This window comes from Rutidosis leptorrhynchoides, chromosome 3 (genome assembly GCF_046630445.1).
Source record: "Rutidosis leptorrhynchoides isolate AG116_Rl617_1_P2 chromosome 3, CSIRO_AGI_Rlap_v1, whole genome shotgun sequence".
In the NCBI taxonomy this organism is placed as follows: domain Eukaryota; kingdom Viridiplantae; phylum Streptophyta; class Magnoliopsida; order Asterales; family Asteraceae; genus Rutidosis; species Rutidosis leptorrhynchoides.
The window spans coordinates 341,993,184-342,008,730 of record NC_092335.1 but is presented as its reverse complement, the minus strand read 5'-3'; the positions used below and the strand labels follow the sequence as shown (position 1 = coordinate 342,008,730).

Genomic DNA, 15,547 nt, shown 5'->3' with positions numbered 1-15,547 from the left:
TCAATAACACAAGCATGCAACATGTCCTCCAAAGTCTGAATCGTGCGTTCGCTTTATCCTTCGGTCTGCGGGTGATACGCAGTACTCATGTCAAGACGAGTCCCCAAGGCTTCTTACAAAGAACGCCAAAATCTGGAAGCAAAACGGGGATCGCGATCTGAGATGATCGATAAGGGTACATCATGACGAGATACACCCTCTTTTATGTATAGTTGAGTGAGTCTCTTCATCGTATCAGTTTCCTTCATGGCTAGAAAGTGTGCAGATTTAGTAAGACGGTCAACGATAACCCAGATGGTATCGTATCCGCCCACCGTCTTTGGTAACTTCGTAATGAAATCCATTGTTATCCTTTCTCACTTCCATTGCGGGATTTCTAGTTGCTGAAGTAACCCAGAGGGCCTCTGATGTTCGGCCTTAACTTTTGAGCAAGTCAAACACTTACCGACATAAGTTGCAACGTCCTTCTTAAGATTAGGCCACCAATACTGTTCCTTAAGATTGTGGTACATTTTACTGGCTCCTGGATGAATCGAATATCTCGACTTGTGGGCTTCATCTAGTATAAGGTTCCGTAGATCTCCATAACGAGGTACCCAAATTCTTCCGGCATAGCATCGGAGTCCAGTCTCCTTAACTTCAAATCGAGAAACGAGAATGTTCACGTATTCATGAGATATATTCTCCTCCTTGAGAACCTCATCTTGGGCTGCTCGGATCTGGCTATTGAGGTTCGAATGAATGGTGATGTTCAGTGCCCGAACACGAAGAGGTGTCATCCTCTCCTTTCGGCTCAAAGCGTCAACTACAACATTGGCCTTGCCAGGGTGATAACGAAGTTCACAATCATAGTCGTTCAGCGTCTTGATCCATCGACCCTGTCTCATATTCAGTTGCTTCTGATCAAAGATGTGTTGGAGGCTTTTATGATCGGTGAAAATAGGGCTCTTTGTTCCATAAAGGTAGTGTCTCCACAGTTTTAATGCAAAGACAACGGCTCCAAGCTCAAGATCATGTTTTGTGTAATTTCGCTCACGAATCTTCAGTTGACGAGAGGCGTAAGCGATAACCTTTGTTCGTTGCATCAGTACACAACCAAATCCACTTTTCGAAGCATCGCAATAAATGTAAAAATCGTCACTACCTTCAGGAAGTGATAAGATAGGTGCGGTGGTTAACTTCTTTTTCAAGGTTTGAAATGATGATTCTTGTTCGGGTTCCCAAATGAACTTCTTCCTTTTGTGAGTCAGTGCGGTCAAAGGACACGCAATCAGAGAGAAACCTTCAATAAATCTTCGGTAGTAACCGGCGAGGCCCAAAAATTGGCGGATGTGAGTCAGAGTAGTGGGGGTTTCCCACTTGCTGATAGCTTCGATCTTTGCGGGATCAACTTTGATACCTTGATCACTCACAATGTGACCCAGAAATTGGACTTCCTTCAACCAAAACTCACACTTGGAGAATTTTGCATAAAGTTACTCTTGTCTCAAGAGTTCTAACACTAGACGAAGATGTTGTTCATGTTCTTCTTCGCTTTTGAGGTAGATGAGGATATCATCTATGAATACGATAACGAACTTATCCAGGTACGGCTTGCATACACGATTCATGAGATCCATAAACACGGCAGGTGCGTTGGTTAAACCGAATGGCATCACGAGAAACTCATAATGACCATAACGAGTTCTGAATGCAGTCTTCATCACATCGCTCTCTTTCACCCTCAACTGGTGATAACCGGATCGCAAATCGATCTTAGAGTAAATGCTCGATCCTTGCAACTGGTCGAAAAGATCATCAATTCGGGGAAGAGGATACCGATTCTTGATAGTCAATTTGTTGAGTTCACGATAGTCGATACACATGCGGAAGGATCCGTCCTTCTTATTCACAAATAAAACAGCTGCGCCCCAAGGCGAGAAACTTGATTGGATAAATCCACGGTCTAGCAGTTCTTGTAATTGGCTCTGCAACTCTTACATTTCGAAAGGTGCGAGTCGATAAGGTGAGCGAGCTACAGGTGCAGCTCCTGGCACTAAATCGATCTAAAACTCCACTGCTCTTGATGGCGGTAATCCAGGAAATTCCTCTGGAAAGATGTCGGAAAATTCGTTCACAATTCGTACGTCATCCACGCTCTTCACTCCGGTTTCTAACATTTTCACATGTGCTAAAACAGCAAGACGTCCCTTCTTCATGATCTTTTGTGCTTTCATGCAACTAATGAGATTCAGTTTCGAGCTACATCTTTCTCCGTAAATAATCAGTGGCTCACCATCTCCGTGTGGTATACGAATAGCTTTATCTCCACAGATAATGTCAGCCCTTTATCTTGGTCAACCAGTCCATACCGACAATAACATCAAAGCTTCCCAACTTAATGGGTATCAAGTCAATCTCGAAATCCACACCAGCTATGTTGATAATAGCTCCTCGGCTAATTTGGTCAACTTTCTCAAGTTTTCCATTGGCTACCTCTATAAGCATACTCTCCTTTAAAGGAACTAACGACCAATTTATCTTAGAGCAAAAGTGTCTACATACATAACTTCTATCGGCACCAGTATCAAACAGAACAGAAGCTAATAGATTGTTGATAGTGAATATACCTGTGACCAAGTCGGGGTTCTCACGGGCATCCCTTGCGTTCACGTTGAAAGCTCTGCCACGTGGTGATCCGCTGTCCTTTCGCTTGTTGGGACAATCATTTTTGAAGTGGCCCGGTTGTCCACACTCATAACACTTTCTCGGTCTAGTAGGATTTGTCTTCACATTCAGGGTGGTGATCTTGCAGTCTTTGTCAATATGCCCAGTCCTTTTACATTTTTCACAGACCACGTTGTAGTACCCGGTGTGATGCTTGTAGCATCTTTTGCATTGTGGCAGACTACCCTTGTAGTTGGAGTTCGAGCTAGTGTTCGGGTTGGGGTTGTTTCCCTTGAAACCCTCATGTCGCTTAGCCGGGTTTTGATCATAGACTCTCCCCTTGTTGTTGTCCCACTTACGCTTCTCACTACTACCCGATTCAGATTTAGCCTTTTCTAGTTCTTGGATGGTGATTTGGTTCATCAGGGTATGCGCCATGCGCAGAGCTTCCGGGACATCAGCTGGTTTTGAAGAGGTAACATTTCCCTGAATGGACTTAGGGAGTCCCCAGAAATACCGTTCCATTCTCTTAAATTCAGGGGTGACCATCGTGGGGCACATCAAAGCTAGTTCCAAGTACCTTCGGTTATAACTATCAAGATCATTTCCTACCACTTTCAGTCCCCAAAACTCAGTTTCCATCTCCTGTATCTCCGTTCTGGGGCAGTACTCTTGAATCATGGCCCCCTTAAATTCCTCCCACGGGGTAGCATACGCCTCATCAATACCCTTGGCCTGAGCAAGTGTGTTCCACCAGGTTAACGCGCCGTCCGACAGTGTACAGGAGGCATACTTAGTTTTGTTCATTTATGAACATTTGCTTACACGGAACACAACTTCTAATTTCTCAAACAACCTAGTAAGTCCAACCGGCCCCTCAGTACCACTGAAGTTGTGGGGCTTGCAGCTTTGGAATTCCTTGTATGTGCACCCGTTATGATTGTGCTGGATAACCGGTGGAGCTTGGGGGTTCATTTCCGCTATAGCTGCGGCTACCCGTTCGGCTATCATTTCTTCGATTTGTGCTGCTATGGGCGTTGATCTTCCGTTGGCCATTGATCTTCTAAATAAAATTTTTGACTCAAGTCAAAATCCAGTATTCAAATAATAACAATACAGTATACGGTAACCAACATGGAATCAACACAACACATGCTAATTAAGTAACGCAAATAGATTCAGATACCACAAAATTATCATACGGTAACGTAAATAGAACACCGTACAAAGGTTAAACAACACTAAGTTCCATTCATTAATAAAAAAAACTTGCATACATTCGCATAAGATTCGTACAATACATTAGAAAAACATGAAACTACAAATGGGATTACATAAAGAAATCTAATACAAAAGCCCAATGGTGACGGTGGGTAAAGGATGTCCATCATGTGGGGCACCTGGTCCTCGAGCTCAGTTACCCGAGCACGGAGGGTATCCACCTCCCTCTCAGTTCCTCGACAGAGGGAGAGGCTGGTGGAGCAGGCAATGCTGATGGTGCAGGTGGTGTCGGTAGTGTAGATGATGCTGGTGGAGCTGGTGGTGCAGACGGTCCAGCACCAGAAGTATATGCTGCGTAACGGGGAGCCTTATGTCAGAATGGATCAGCAGGATACGGCACAAGCCGCTTACGGGCGGTAACTCTAACCTTCAGTCCATGTGCGTTAACGAACGATCTACCTCCGTTAACCCCCAGAATAACAGTACCATCAAAACGATACCGCTTCTTCGGCGGGGTAGAGGGTGGCTGCACGGGTGCCTCCTCAGGGTCCTCATCGGAATCATCGTCGCTAGATTCGTCAGATGATGAGTCTTCAGAATCATCGGAAGGTGGATGTGCTCGGCCAGTAGTCATCAGTCGGTATCTGCCGGGTGGAATCGGCACAACACGTCCATCAGGAAGGCGTCTAGCCCAATGATTATGCTCATTTCGGAAAGGAACGTCCCCATATTCCCCAGGAATCACAGCACCACCGGAATGGTGCTGTGGCTCCGAGAGTCCTGGGATAAGCGGAGCTGGAATCTCCGGTAGATCCTCGTGTATGATCACTGGGTCGGGTATGTAGCTACTGGCTCCAGAGGACGAAGCGCCAGGGTCGCTGGAGGGTAAAGAGGACGAGATCTGTGTGTCGGCAGCAGTAGCAGGCGAGGTGGCGGATGAGTCTGAGTCGCTCTCCAAAATGATAACAGGTGGAATATCCGACATCTGAACAAAGAAAAATAACTTTTTCCATGTCAGTAAGTCATATAGCAAGCACGTATTAGGCAAAGTAACTACGACAGTCTAGATCATCTATAGCAGTAAGTAGCATGGCAATAAAGACAAGTATCATGCAATCGAAAACAGATAATAGCATGCAGTAGTGAAAGCAAGTAACAGTATACGACATATAGCAGTAAAAGTAAGCAGCAGCATGCAGCAAGTTCCGCAGAAACAAGTAAACTAGCAAGTTGTAGATTAGTCCTGTTAGTGAATCCTACTCGGTCCGGTTTAGACTCACTAATGCAACCTAATTCCCTACAACCAATGCTCTGATACCAAATGTGATGCCCCATACAAAACCATCGTGTACGGATCATCAACAACAGGATCATTACAAGGTCAAACACTATATGCTGTTTTAAAATAAGTTTGCATTCATAAGAAAAGGTGACGTCATAACTATAGCCAAATATTTAACATACGATAATGTGCCTCTGTGAATAGAAGGCGATAATAATAGTACGTGACCCAATGGTCGTTACAAATTCATTGTTTCAAAAGTAACATAGTTTGAATGCAAATTAAATGTTTCATGCGAAGACATCTCTAATAAGCGCAGCGGGAGTCTATAAAGCATTACAACTACAGCGGAAGCAACCAAACCTTAAGCACCTGAGAAAAACATGCTTAAAAACGTCAACACAAAGGTTGGTGAGCTATAGTTTAAGTATAATAGTAATGTAAGGTAGGCCACAGATTTCAGTGTTTCAAAACAGTATGAAAAGTATATGTTCAACCGTGGGCACTTGGTAACTAACTTAACGTAAATAACACCCCCTAAATGTACACTTGGTGAGTGCGTAAGTTTAAGAAGTATTAAACACCCGTTAAATGCTAGCGCTACTAGCCCGAGTGGGGATGTCAAACCCTATGGATCCATATCTAAGATTCGCGTTCACCGGTTCAAAGACCAATGACTAAATGTTACCGAGCTAAGGGGAAAGTTTATGCCGTTGTATAACCCACACATATATAAAGTTTAAGTACTCATGCCTAGTATGTAAAACGTAAAATGCGCATGTATTCTCAGTTCCCAAAATAGTTAAAGTAAAAAGGGATGCTATAACTCACAGTGGAAAGTAGTAAAAGTCGATACGCGGGAATAGTAAGCAAGTAGTTGGTCCGGAAGGTCCTCAACCTAAGTAAAAAGTTACTAAGTCATTTAATCGTTCCCAAAGGTTTAAAAGTATGTAAATTAGGTCTTAAGAATCATCATCATTCATCATTAAACAAAAAGTGTAAAGTAAGTTTCAATTAAGAATAGAGTTTGAAATAAAGGCTGATTTCGTTCAGTCGCCACGACCTATATACAAACTGAAATGAGGTGAGGCCAGTGGCCATGGCTCCGTATATGAGTCCCCTAGGTACTGACCAATTTTCAGAACCAAACTCGTCTTGGTTTGACCGTGGTGACGGTTTAAGTGCGAGTAGGTCAGAAATTTCAGCACAACGTTAATAGGGTGTAGTGACTTTCGGGAGGCCATAGATCCTAAACCGTAACTCGGATTAAGACGAGGTCTAAATGGAAAATCATCTAATCGAACCGAACTGACTGAAAATAAACTTTCCAGTAGCCCAGGTAGTCTGATCAGACCCATAAACAGTAAGTAAGGTGTTCCGGTGGGTTCTTGGTACTTGATGCTCATCACGGTTCTCATCCTTGATGCGTATAGCTTCAAGTGTACAACTCATTGATGTGTTTGCATCATATTAACTAAGTTTTGACCATCATAACACCTGTGTAAGTCTAAGATATGTAGCACAACTCACTTAATAGTTGTATGTAGTTTGATGAACCAAAGTTACATCAAGATCTTAGATCCGACACATACATGAGTTCTAATAGTAATATTAAGTTACAAACTAGAAAGTAAACTAAATAAACAAGATCTTAAGTTGTAGAACTTAGATCTTAGTTAGATCTTAAAGATCCTAGACTAGAAAGTCTAGATCTAGTGTTCTTAAGTTAGATCCTAAGTTATAGAACTTGGATCTTCACTTTAATGAAACCATAAGTTATGAAACTTAGATTTTCAACTTGTAAAATGTATATAAGCTTATAAGTTCTTGTTTACAACAAATTTAGAAGACCATAAGCTATAGAAACGTAGATCTAACATAAGTGTTTGAAGTTATAACTAGAAAGTTATACTTTCATGTTCTTGAACTTACAAAGTTTAACTTTAGTTTCAAGACAAATGAGATCAAGATTAACTAGTAATACTTGACCAAGTTATACACATCACGAATTTAAAAACAACAAAAGAAAGAAATAACTAGATCTACAAGTATTATGTTCATGTTTGTTTCATACTTGAGAAGATTCAAATCAAAGTTTGGATCTTAAGAAAGTAAACTTCAAGTCTACAAAACATGAACACAAAGAAGATCATCAAGTTTATGAACTTTAGATCTCGAAAACATTTAAGTGTAGAACCATAAACTAACAAGTTTAGGTTCTTGTTCTTGGTTCTTCATCAAACAAAGGATTGAAGTAACCAAGATTACATGAAGATACAAGTTAGAGAACTTGATCTTTAACAACAACAACAAACAACAAGTAATAAATCAAGTAAAATGATGATACTAGTGGCGGTTTTAGGAAGAAAAAGAAAGAAGAAACGAAGTTGTTACTTACAAAGTTTTGAGAGAAAAAGAGAGAGTAATGAAAGTGTAAAATGAAGTGTGTGTAAATGTGAGATAATACTTGCAAATAAGTAACCAAAAATTGAAAATAAAACTCCCTCCCACCCCATTGTTGGCCGACAGTTTTTGGAGCAAAAGGGCAAGGGTCAGATGCAACTTTCAAGTATGGGGTGGAGGTGTTAGCTTAGAATGGTAATAAAGTTAAATGCATGGGAGCTTGGTGCTAGCATGCTTATGATAAGTCTCTTCATACTTAACTTAATTAATCTAGTTCTTAACCTTAATAAGTCATTAGCATGATGTTGGGCTCCTAATAGTCCATTAAGAAAAGTAGGGTGGGCTTCTAAGTCCATTAACAAAAGTCCATGTAAGTAAGTAACAATTAAATAAACAAAGCCCAAGTAATTAACTAGTAACATTAGTTAATTAAAAATGATTAATAATAATTAATCAAGAACGTAAATAATATTCAAAATTATTATTCGTGAAAAGTACGTGTGTCATAAAGACGAGTCGGGACATGTAAAGTCAAATACGGCAACTAGTAAATGTATAAAAATCCATTTATTAACACGCAAGTATTAATAATAAATATTAATAAATAAAAGTTGAAAAATCCAGGGTCGTTACAAAGTATCTCCCTTACTTTGAAATGACAGAGTTGGCCAGATTGTCTCTGCGTTACCATGATACTGATGGTTGGGTCAATGGATGCAGTTTAAAATCAAGAAGGAGTTAAAGTATGGTTGATCAGTGTTAGCTCCGCAGTTTCGAAAGACATCATATTGAATCGATAAAAAAACTGGAAGGAGGGTTAAGATTGTTAAGTATAAGCGTACGAAGACTATGAAGCTTGCTCATGTTCGCAAGATGCCACAAAATTTTGGTAAGAGATTTAAGTGGTGGTATTATGACGGGTGAACCGAGGAGGCTGTTATTCTGTTAGAATCTAGGGTGATTTGGACCAAATTAGGATTTTCGATCCAAGGTGTATCAGAAATTTGTGCAGGGCTGATATCAAGGTGTTGCGAAGACACCCAATCTTTCACGAGTTGCAGAACATGGAACACGCCATCCAGTTCAACGGGCTGTTCGTACTTGTTATGCATATGATCTTTGCACTTAATGTTTTACTTTAAATCATGAACTTGTGAACTTTGGACTTGAACGTTACTTTTATTATCAACTTGGTTGTAATAACTAAACGTGAATGTGTGAACTATCTGTTTGTTGAATTGTTTGAATATGTGCTTGATTAAATATTGTTGTTTTATGTTGATATATTTGTTAGATAATGAACTGGGTTCTAGGGGGAGTTTGTTAGTGCATTATGTTAGTCCCAAGTTCATTATAAGCGTTATACTATGGTTATTGTACGGTTAGTAATAATATACGTGTTGATATACACTTAAAGTTAATTTATTCACTGTTTGAGCAACCGCACCGATGCAGAATGCATTCAGTGTAAAAAACTTATTTATTTTCTATATACTCTAAAACAAGCCTATACATGTTCCGTAGCCTATATAATTTAACATCCACACTCCACATTATGCACACTCTCAATCATCCTATCTAAAAACAAAAGCTAGTTAAATAACTGTGGCATAATGGTGGTGGGCTTATGGTTTGCCGTGTTGATGGGAGCAGTGACGCTAGTAGGGTGGCTATTGTGGTGGTGGAACGATGTAAGATATGGCCGCCTTGTAATGGCAACTTTGGGTGAAGGCAAAAAGCTACCACCCGGCCATATGGGTTTTCCTATCATCGGTGATTTGTTACAGTTTTTGTGGTACTTTAAATTCTTTCGTCGCCCTGACGATTACATCGGCTCAAAGCGTAAAAAGTAATCATACTATTCCGATTAATGTTTTTTTTTTATTACTACTCCGTATCATATAGTATCATGTACGTAGTTTATCTCTTTTTGTATTTATGATTAACGACTATGATGTTATATAGGTATGGTGATGGGGTAGGAATCATAAGGACACACTTATTTGGTAAACCTTCAGTAATTGTGTTTTTACCAACAACATGTAAACATGTTTTTCGCGACGACAAAAGTTTCATACTGATATGGAAAAATATTGAGATTGTTGGCGAAACATCACTGGTTGCGGTTCATGGAAAAGCCCATTTTAGAATCAGAAGTTTTGTTTCAAGAAGTATTAATAAGCCTGATGCGCTTAGTCGTATCGCTCTTGCTGTACAACCACGCATGATCTCAGCCCTTCAATCTTGGGTTAAAAAACATAAAGTTGTTGCCTACAAAGAAGTTAAGAAAGTTACTTTTCAGAATATTGGCAAGTATTTTGCTAGTTTAGAACCGCGGCGTACGCTGGATGAACTGGAAGAATGCTTTGCAGGAATGGTTAAGGGATTCAGAGCATACAAGTTGAATATACCAGGAACAGCATTTCATCATGCCCTTCAGGTAATTGTCCTTTTCCTTTCCAAAAAACTTTAAATACAAAAATTGATGTATTGTAGCGAGTATTTGTACAGTAAAGTAAAGATGAGATTTCCATATTGTTATCAGGTAGGGCAAATAATTATGTGGCCTAATTAAATTAATCAGTGATCATTTCAAAATTCTTTCCTTGTCATTACAAAAATTGAACGTACTATCAAAGGATGAGTGTGGTACTATACCGGTACCGAATCGTACTGAATAAGTTGGTACCACTTTATTTTTTACCCCTAAAGTGAGAACTGAATACCATGCCGAAATAATCGTTTCGGAACCGATACGGTACCATACCAGTGTGGTAAAAAAAGGTACTATACTCGTTTGGTTACGAACTAAATAAAAAATATAATAGTAATTGATGCAAAATTAATAACAATTACAAACAAATTCAAATTATACACATAAATCATAATAATTATTAAGTAGCTTTGCCCCTTATCATATCATAGATTTTTTTTTTCAAAGTCAAAATTATATTATTAAATAAATTAAATAACCTTTTACATAGAACTGGAATCATGGTTCAAAATATGACACCAATCAAAAATAAACATTCATCAAGTCACATGTAAAAAAATTCAAGAATTACAGTGTATTGGCAAGGCACACACCGTACTAGATAACAATTTCAAACAAAACTAATTTTTTATTGTAATCATATGTGTTGCGAGCATCTGTAGAATGCATTTGATAAAAAGTAATACTAATATATTTTAAAAAAGATTATCCACAACCGGTGCATCACGACCACCCAACACTATCCATTTTATACCATGCCTCTAATTACTATAACTTGTTCGGGTTTATTACCCTGGTCTGCCCAATTTGCTATATCTGCCGCTTATGCAGGGGATTAAAGTTATATAGTAGGGTGTGCATACATAGAAAAGGATTCTTTAGTATTTATAGTAGGCCCGATCTTCTAATAAATGAATATTATATCTCTCTTTATTTTTATATTGGTATTGAGTATTAAACGGAAAAATATCTTTATCGTACCGAAAGTGCCGGATTCAAAAAATTTGATAATTCAAGTACCGAATACCGTACCAATTATAGTGGTACGGTACCGGTTCGGTGATTTCATGTACTAATGCTCACCCAGAGCTACTGATGATCGGTGATAACGAGTCAATACATGTTTCATAGGCCAATTGATCTAGCCCAATGGGCCACAACACCTTTTGTAAAATTCTATTAGAGCCGATCATTATATATATGTGGCATATCTATATATAATTGATTGGGTGGAGTTAACGCAAATGTGCCCCAATCATTTCAACAACTAGATTTTTTGCGCCATGTATGGATCTTAAAATATACTCCTCTCATTCCATTGTAATTGTTATATATTTAAACTTTTAAAAGTTTTTCTTTTTCAATATAAAGTTTAAATATATTGTTTGTGTTGAGGGATTTAAATGAGAATGCGAGGGAAGAAGTGATAGGATCGATAGCCCAAACAGGTCCTTAGACTTATATGCGTACATTTGTTTTGTCCCTTGACAGAGGTGGGACTTTGGTTTGCACCCTCGCAAGAAGTGGGTTTGATTCGAAAAAAACAAACCCCATACCATACACGCTTGTTATTCTCCTTCCGGTGAATAGGTCGAGTGGCAATCCAAGATGAATACTTAATGGGGTTCCCAAAAAAATTTCAAATCTAATTATATTTAAATGGTACTTTAACGGTTGTTTACCTTTAATAAACCATAAATTTTAAAAATATATGGGCCTTATAGTTACTTTAGTTAAATTAGTGGTATCTATATAATTTGAATAGTATATCGTTTTCTTTCGTAAATACTCCGTAATATAGTAAGATGGTACTTATGGATATTGTTATGTTGTGTTGCAGTGTCGTAAAAGATCAATGTTGATATTCAAGGATGAGTTGGAAAAAAGAAAAAAAATACATGCTAGAAGTAGTAGACCTATAAATGATCTATTGGATGGCTTGATGAACTTAAAAGATGATGAAGTATACTACTTGAGTGACACAGAGATTCTTGATAACATTGTTAGTCTTCTCGTTTCTGGCTTTGAAACAACTGTTCTTGTGACAACATGGGCTATTTATTATCTTGCGAAATACCCAAAAGTTCTACAAAAGCTTCGGGTACACCATACATATGCCTATGAATAATTTAGTTTTTGTCGATATACTTTTACCATTATTCTTATACGGGTTGTTCCAACATAGGACGAGAACATGTCTCTGAAAAATAACAAGAATGGGCAACTCGTTACAAGCGATGAGATTTTGAAGTCAAAATACACCATCAAGGTATCATTGTAATCATTTGCTTCAAAATATCTATTAGGTTTTTTATCATTATGGTCTACTTTTTGATTTTAATTTATCTTGCTTTCAGGTTGTGGAAGAAACAATCAGGCTCGCAAATGTCGTCCCATTTGTATTACGCACAGCAACAAAAAATGTTTCATATAAAGGTATATATAGTGTCATGTTTTCAACCATCTTAGTATAGTCCAGCCTAGTTGTTGAACTCTTGATATCTTTACAACAGGTTTCAAGTTCAAACTTCACTCGTTTTATATTCTAATATGGCGACCCAGTTAGGCTGCATATTTTTGAGTAAAATATATGCTCCTATTTGGATATATTCTGTGAAGGGAAAACATTATATGTTTGCCCATTTATAGTGCCATGTTTTATTTACCATGTCTAAAGTCATTCTCACTGGGTGATCCATTTATGGTGAAGGATACACTATACCAAAAGGATGGAATATGATTATGTGGTATCTACATACAAATACCGAAAACTTCGATGATCCAATGTGTTTCAACCCGGATAGATGGGATGTAAGTCTCTACCAAACTTTTTAACCATGTTATTAAGTGTTCTTTAATATAATTTTTCGAGTAATGTTAAGTATGTTTTAAGGCGCCAAAGAAACCAGTGACCTACCAACCATTTGGTGGTGGAATAAGACACTGTGTAGGGAATATGCTTGCTCGTTTACAAGTTGCCTTAATTCTTCACCATTTATCCACAGGATACAAGTAAGTTGTAATCATTCAAATATATAGTATCATCAATTAAGTAGAATATATAAATAGTTCTTCGTATTTATTTATTATTTAGAAAATGTAATTTCTTACTCTTATTTACCTTGTATAATTTCTAAATGGATTTCAGGTGGGGATTGGAGAATCCGGATGCGAAAATGAGATATCTCCCATATCCTATGTTAGAAGATCTTGTTGAAATTACCATTGAGAACTTGTGAATTGTATTAAGCAATGATTGTTCGCTCTTTCTCAACCAACCATGCCAGACATTTTTATCTGCTGATTCTGATGAGGTTATGATACTTTGTTGTGAGGGATTGTAATAGATAGTCGGAATAAACTTAAATGAAGAATAAATGATGGAAAAACACGATCATGGCTAAACAATAATAATATGAAAGATAGCTAATCCTTCTCGGATCAACTGTGACAATAAAAGTGAACATTCTCTGTTCAGGATAAAAGTGATTAAAACCTTCACGGCTTAAATCGAAACACAACCTTCTCGGTTGAACAATAAACCTTCACGGTTCAAAATTTTATTCAATATGAATAAACACAATAATAATCAAAATCATCTGAGTTAAAAACAACTCATTCGTTCACTATATTTTGTTAACAAAGGTAACTAATAATTATAAAACTAGGAAACAAATAAAATATAGTAGGAAAGAAAATAAATAAAAAAACCAATTCTTGTCAAACAAAGATTTCATCTTATCTTTGCTTTCCTTGACTCCTACGGCTACAACTACCCTTGTCCACTTCTTGCTTCAAGCCCCACATTCAAACAGCCCAAAGAAGCCTCCAACCCATTAAAGCCAAAATCCAAATAAGAAGCAATTGTTGTTGGGCTAGGCTCAATTTGATCATACACGTATGCATCATTCTCCCCTTCTTCGAAATGACCCCCTCGAGTCTAGATCATCATCACGTTCACCAACATACGGGGACAAATCCGAAACATTAAAAGTGGCAGAAAAATCATAATGACCCGGGACCTCAATTTTGTATGTGTTGTCAATTTTTTCTAACACACAAAAAAAATCATCAACTATCTCGTCATCACTATCACGGGTGATGGGCAACATTAAAGGAGTCACAGTGATGCTAACCCGGTCATTTTGTGCCTCTTCTTCTTCAGCCTCTTCCCCACCATCACTATCATAAATAGGTACGGTGTATTCAACCACACAAGATTCATGAATTTACTCCATGTTAAAAACATGATCAACCGAAGCAACAAAGTTATCCGATTGAGCCTCTCCTAAAAATTTAGGATTTTCAAGCTTCATCTCTATATTACGCAAGAGATTTTGCATGTCTTCCAACTCTTGAATCTTGCGATTCAGTCTCTCTATCTCAACTTGTTTAGCCATGCCTGAAATCTGATACCAAATGATGAAAAACACGATCGTGGCTAAACAATAATAATATGATAGATAGCTAATCCTTCTCGGATCAACTGTGACAATAAAAGTGAACATTCTCGGTTCAGGATAAAAGTGATTAAAACCTTCACGGCTTAAATCAAAACACAACCTTCTCGGTTGAACAATAAACCTTCACGGTTCAAAATTTTATTCAATATGAATAAACACAATAATAATCAAAATCATCTGAGTTACAAACAACTCATACGTTCACTATATATTGTTAACAAAGGTAACTAATAATTATTAAACTAGGAAACAAATAAAATATAATAGGAAAGAAAATAAATAAAAAAATCAATTCTTGTCAAACAAAGATTTCATCTTATCTTTGCTTTCCTTGACTCCTACGGCTACAACTACCCTTGTCCACTTCTTGCTTCAAGCCCCACATTCAAACAGCCCAAAGAAGCCTCCAATCCATTAAAGCCAAAATCCAAATAAGAAGCAATTGTTGTTAGGCTAGGCTCAATTTGATCATACACATATGCATCAATAAACCTCTTGAACGATCAATAAGATTAATAACTAAAGCGTACATGCAAATTTATAAAGAATACACTAAAGGGCTTCTGGCCTACCAGTATCAAGGTAACGTATCAACTTTTGATTGTGAGTTCGAGTCCCGTTTTTGAGAAAAAGTGGACAAAAAGGATGCGTGTCTTTGCTGTAAAAAAAATATATTAAGAATATAGTGGGCTTAACCCGGTATCTGACTAAGATACAAATGGGATATAATCTGTAGTCTCTTATAGTCTCTAACAGTTTAATCTGAATGACTTATGCAAATTTTTTGGATTGCAAGTCACTGCAGCTAGACATGAAGATTTATTGATTCTTAGGAGGCCTTTTATATTTTATGAAAATTTAGGGAACCTGTTGTATCAAATCTAGGCAGGGGCGGATTTGAGGGCGTACAACACGTGCGCTCGCACAGGGCCCATAATCTAAAAGGGCCTATAGTGCAAGTACTTAACCAAGTTTTTTAGTGTTAACTGAATTTATTCATACATATATTTAAAACTGATGTATAAAAAAGGGCCTATT

At 37.9% G+C, this 15,547-nt stretch overlaps 1 protein-coding gene across 1 annotated transcript; it reads left to right on the top strand.

Moving 5' to 3' along the window:
- Positions 1-9,165: 9,165 nt before the first annotated feature.
- Positions 9,166-13,285, top strand: LOC139897536 (ent-kaurenoic acid oxidase 2-like). Its single transcript, XM_071880234.1, has 8 exons — positions 9,166-9,401; positions 9,518-9,992; positions 11,887-12,147; positions 12,232-12,315; positions 12,404-12,482; positions 12,757-12,857; positions 12,940-13,058; positions 13,195-13,285. The coding sequence occupies exons 1-8, from the start codon at positions 9,166-9,168 to the stop codon at positions 13,283-13,285; spliced, it is 1,446 nt and encodes a 481-aa protein (XP_071736335.1).
- Positions 13,286-15,547: the final 2,262 nt, after the last annotated feature.

Bases quoted from the DNA above. Each gene is read 5' to 3' on its own strand.
- LOC139897536 (XM_071880234.1), top strand. From the start codon at position 9,166: ATGGTGGTGGGCTTATGGTTTGCCGTGTTGATGGGAGCAGTGACGCTA. The intron at 9,402-9,517 runs GTAATCATACTA...GATGTTATATAG, and splicing joins ATCGGCTCAAAGCGTAAAAA to GTATGGTGATGGGGTAGGAA. The intron at 12,483-12,756 runs GTATATATAGTG...TTTATGGTGAAG, and splicing joins AAAAAATGTTTCATATAAAG to GATACACTATACCAAAAGGA.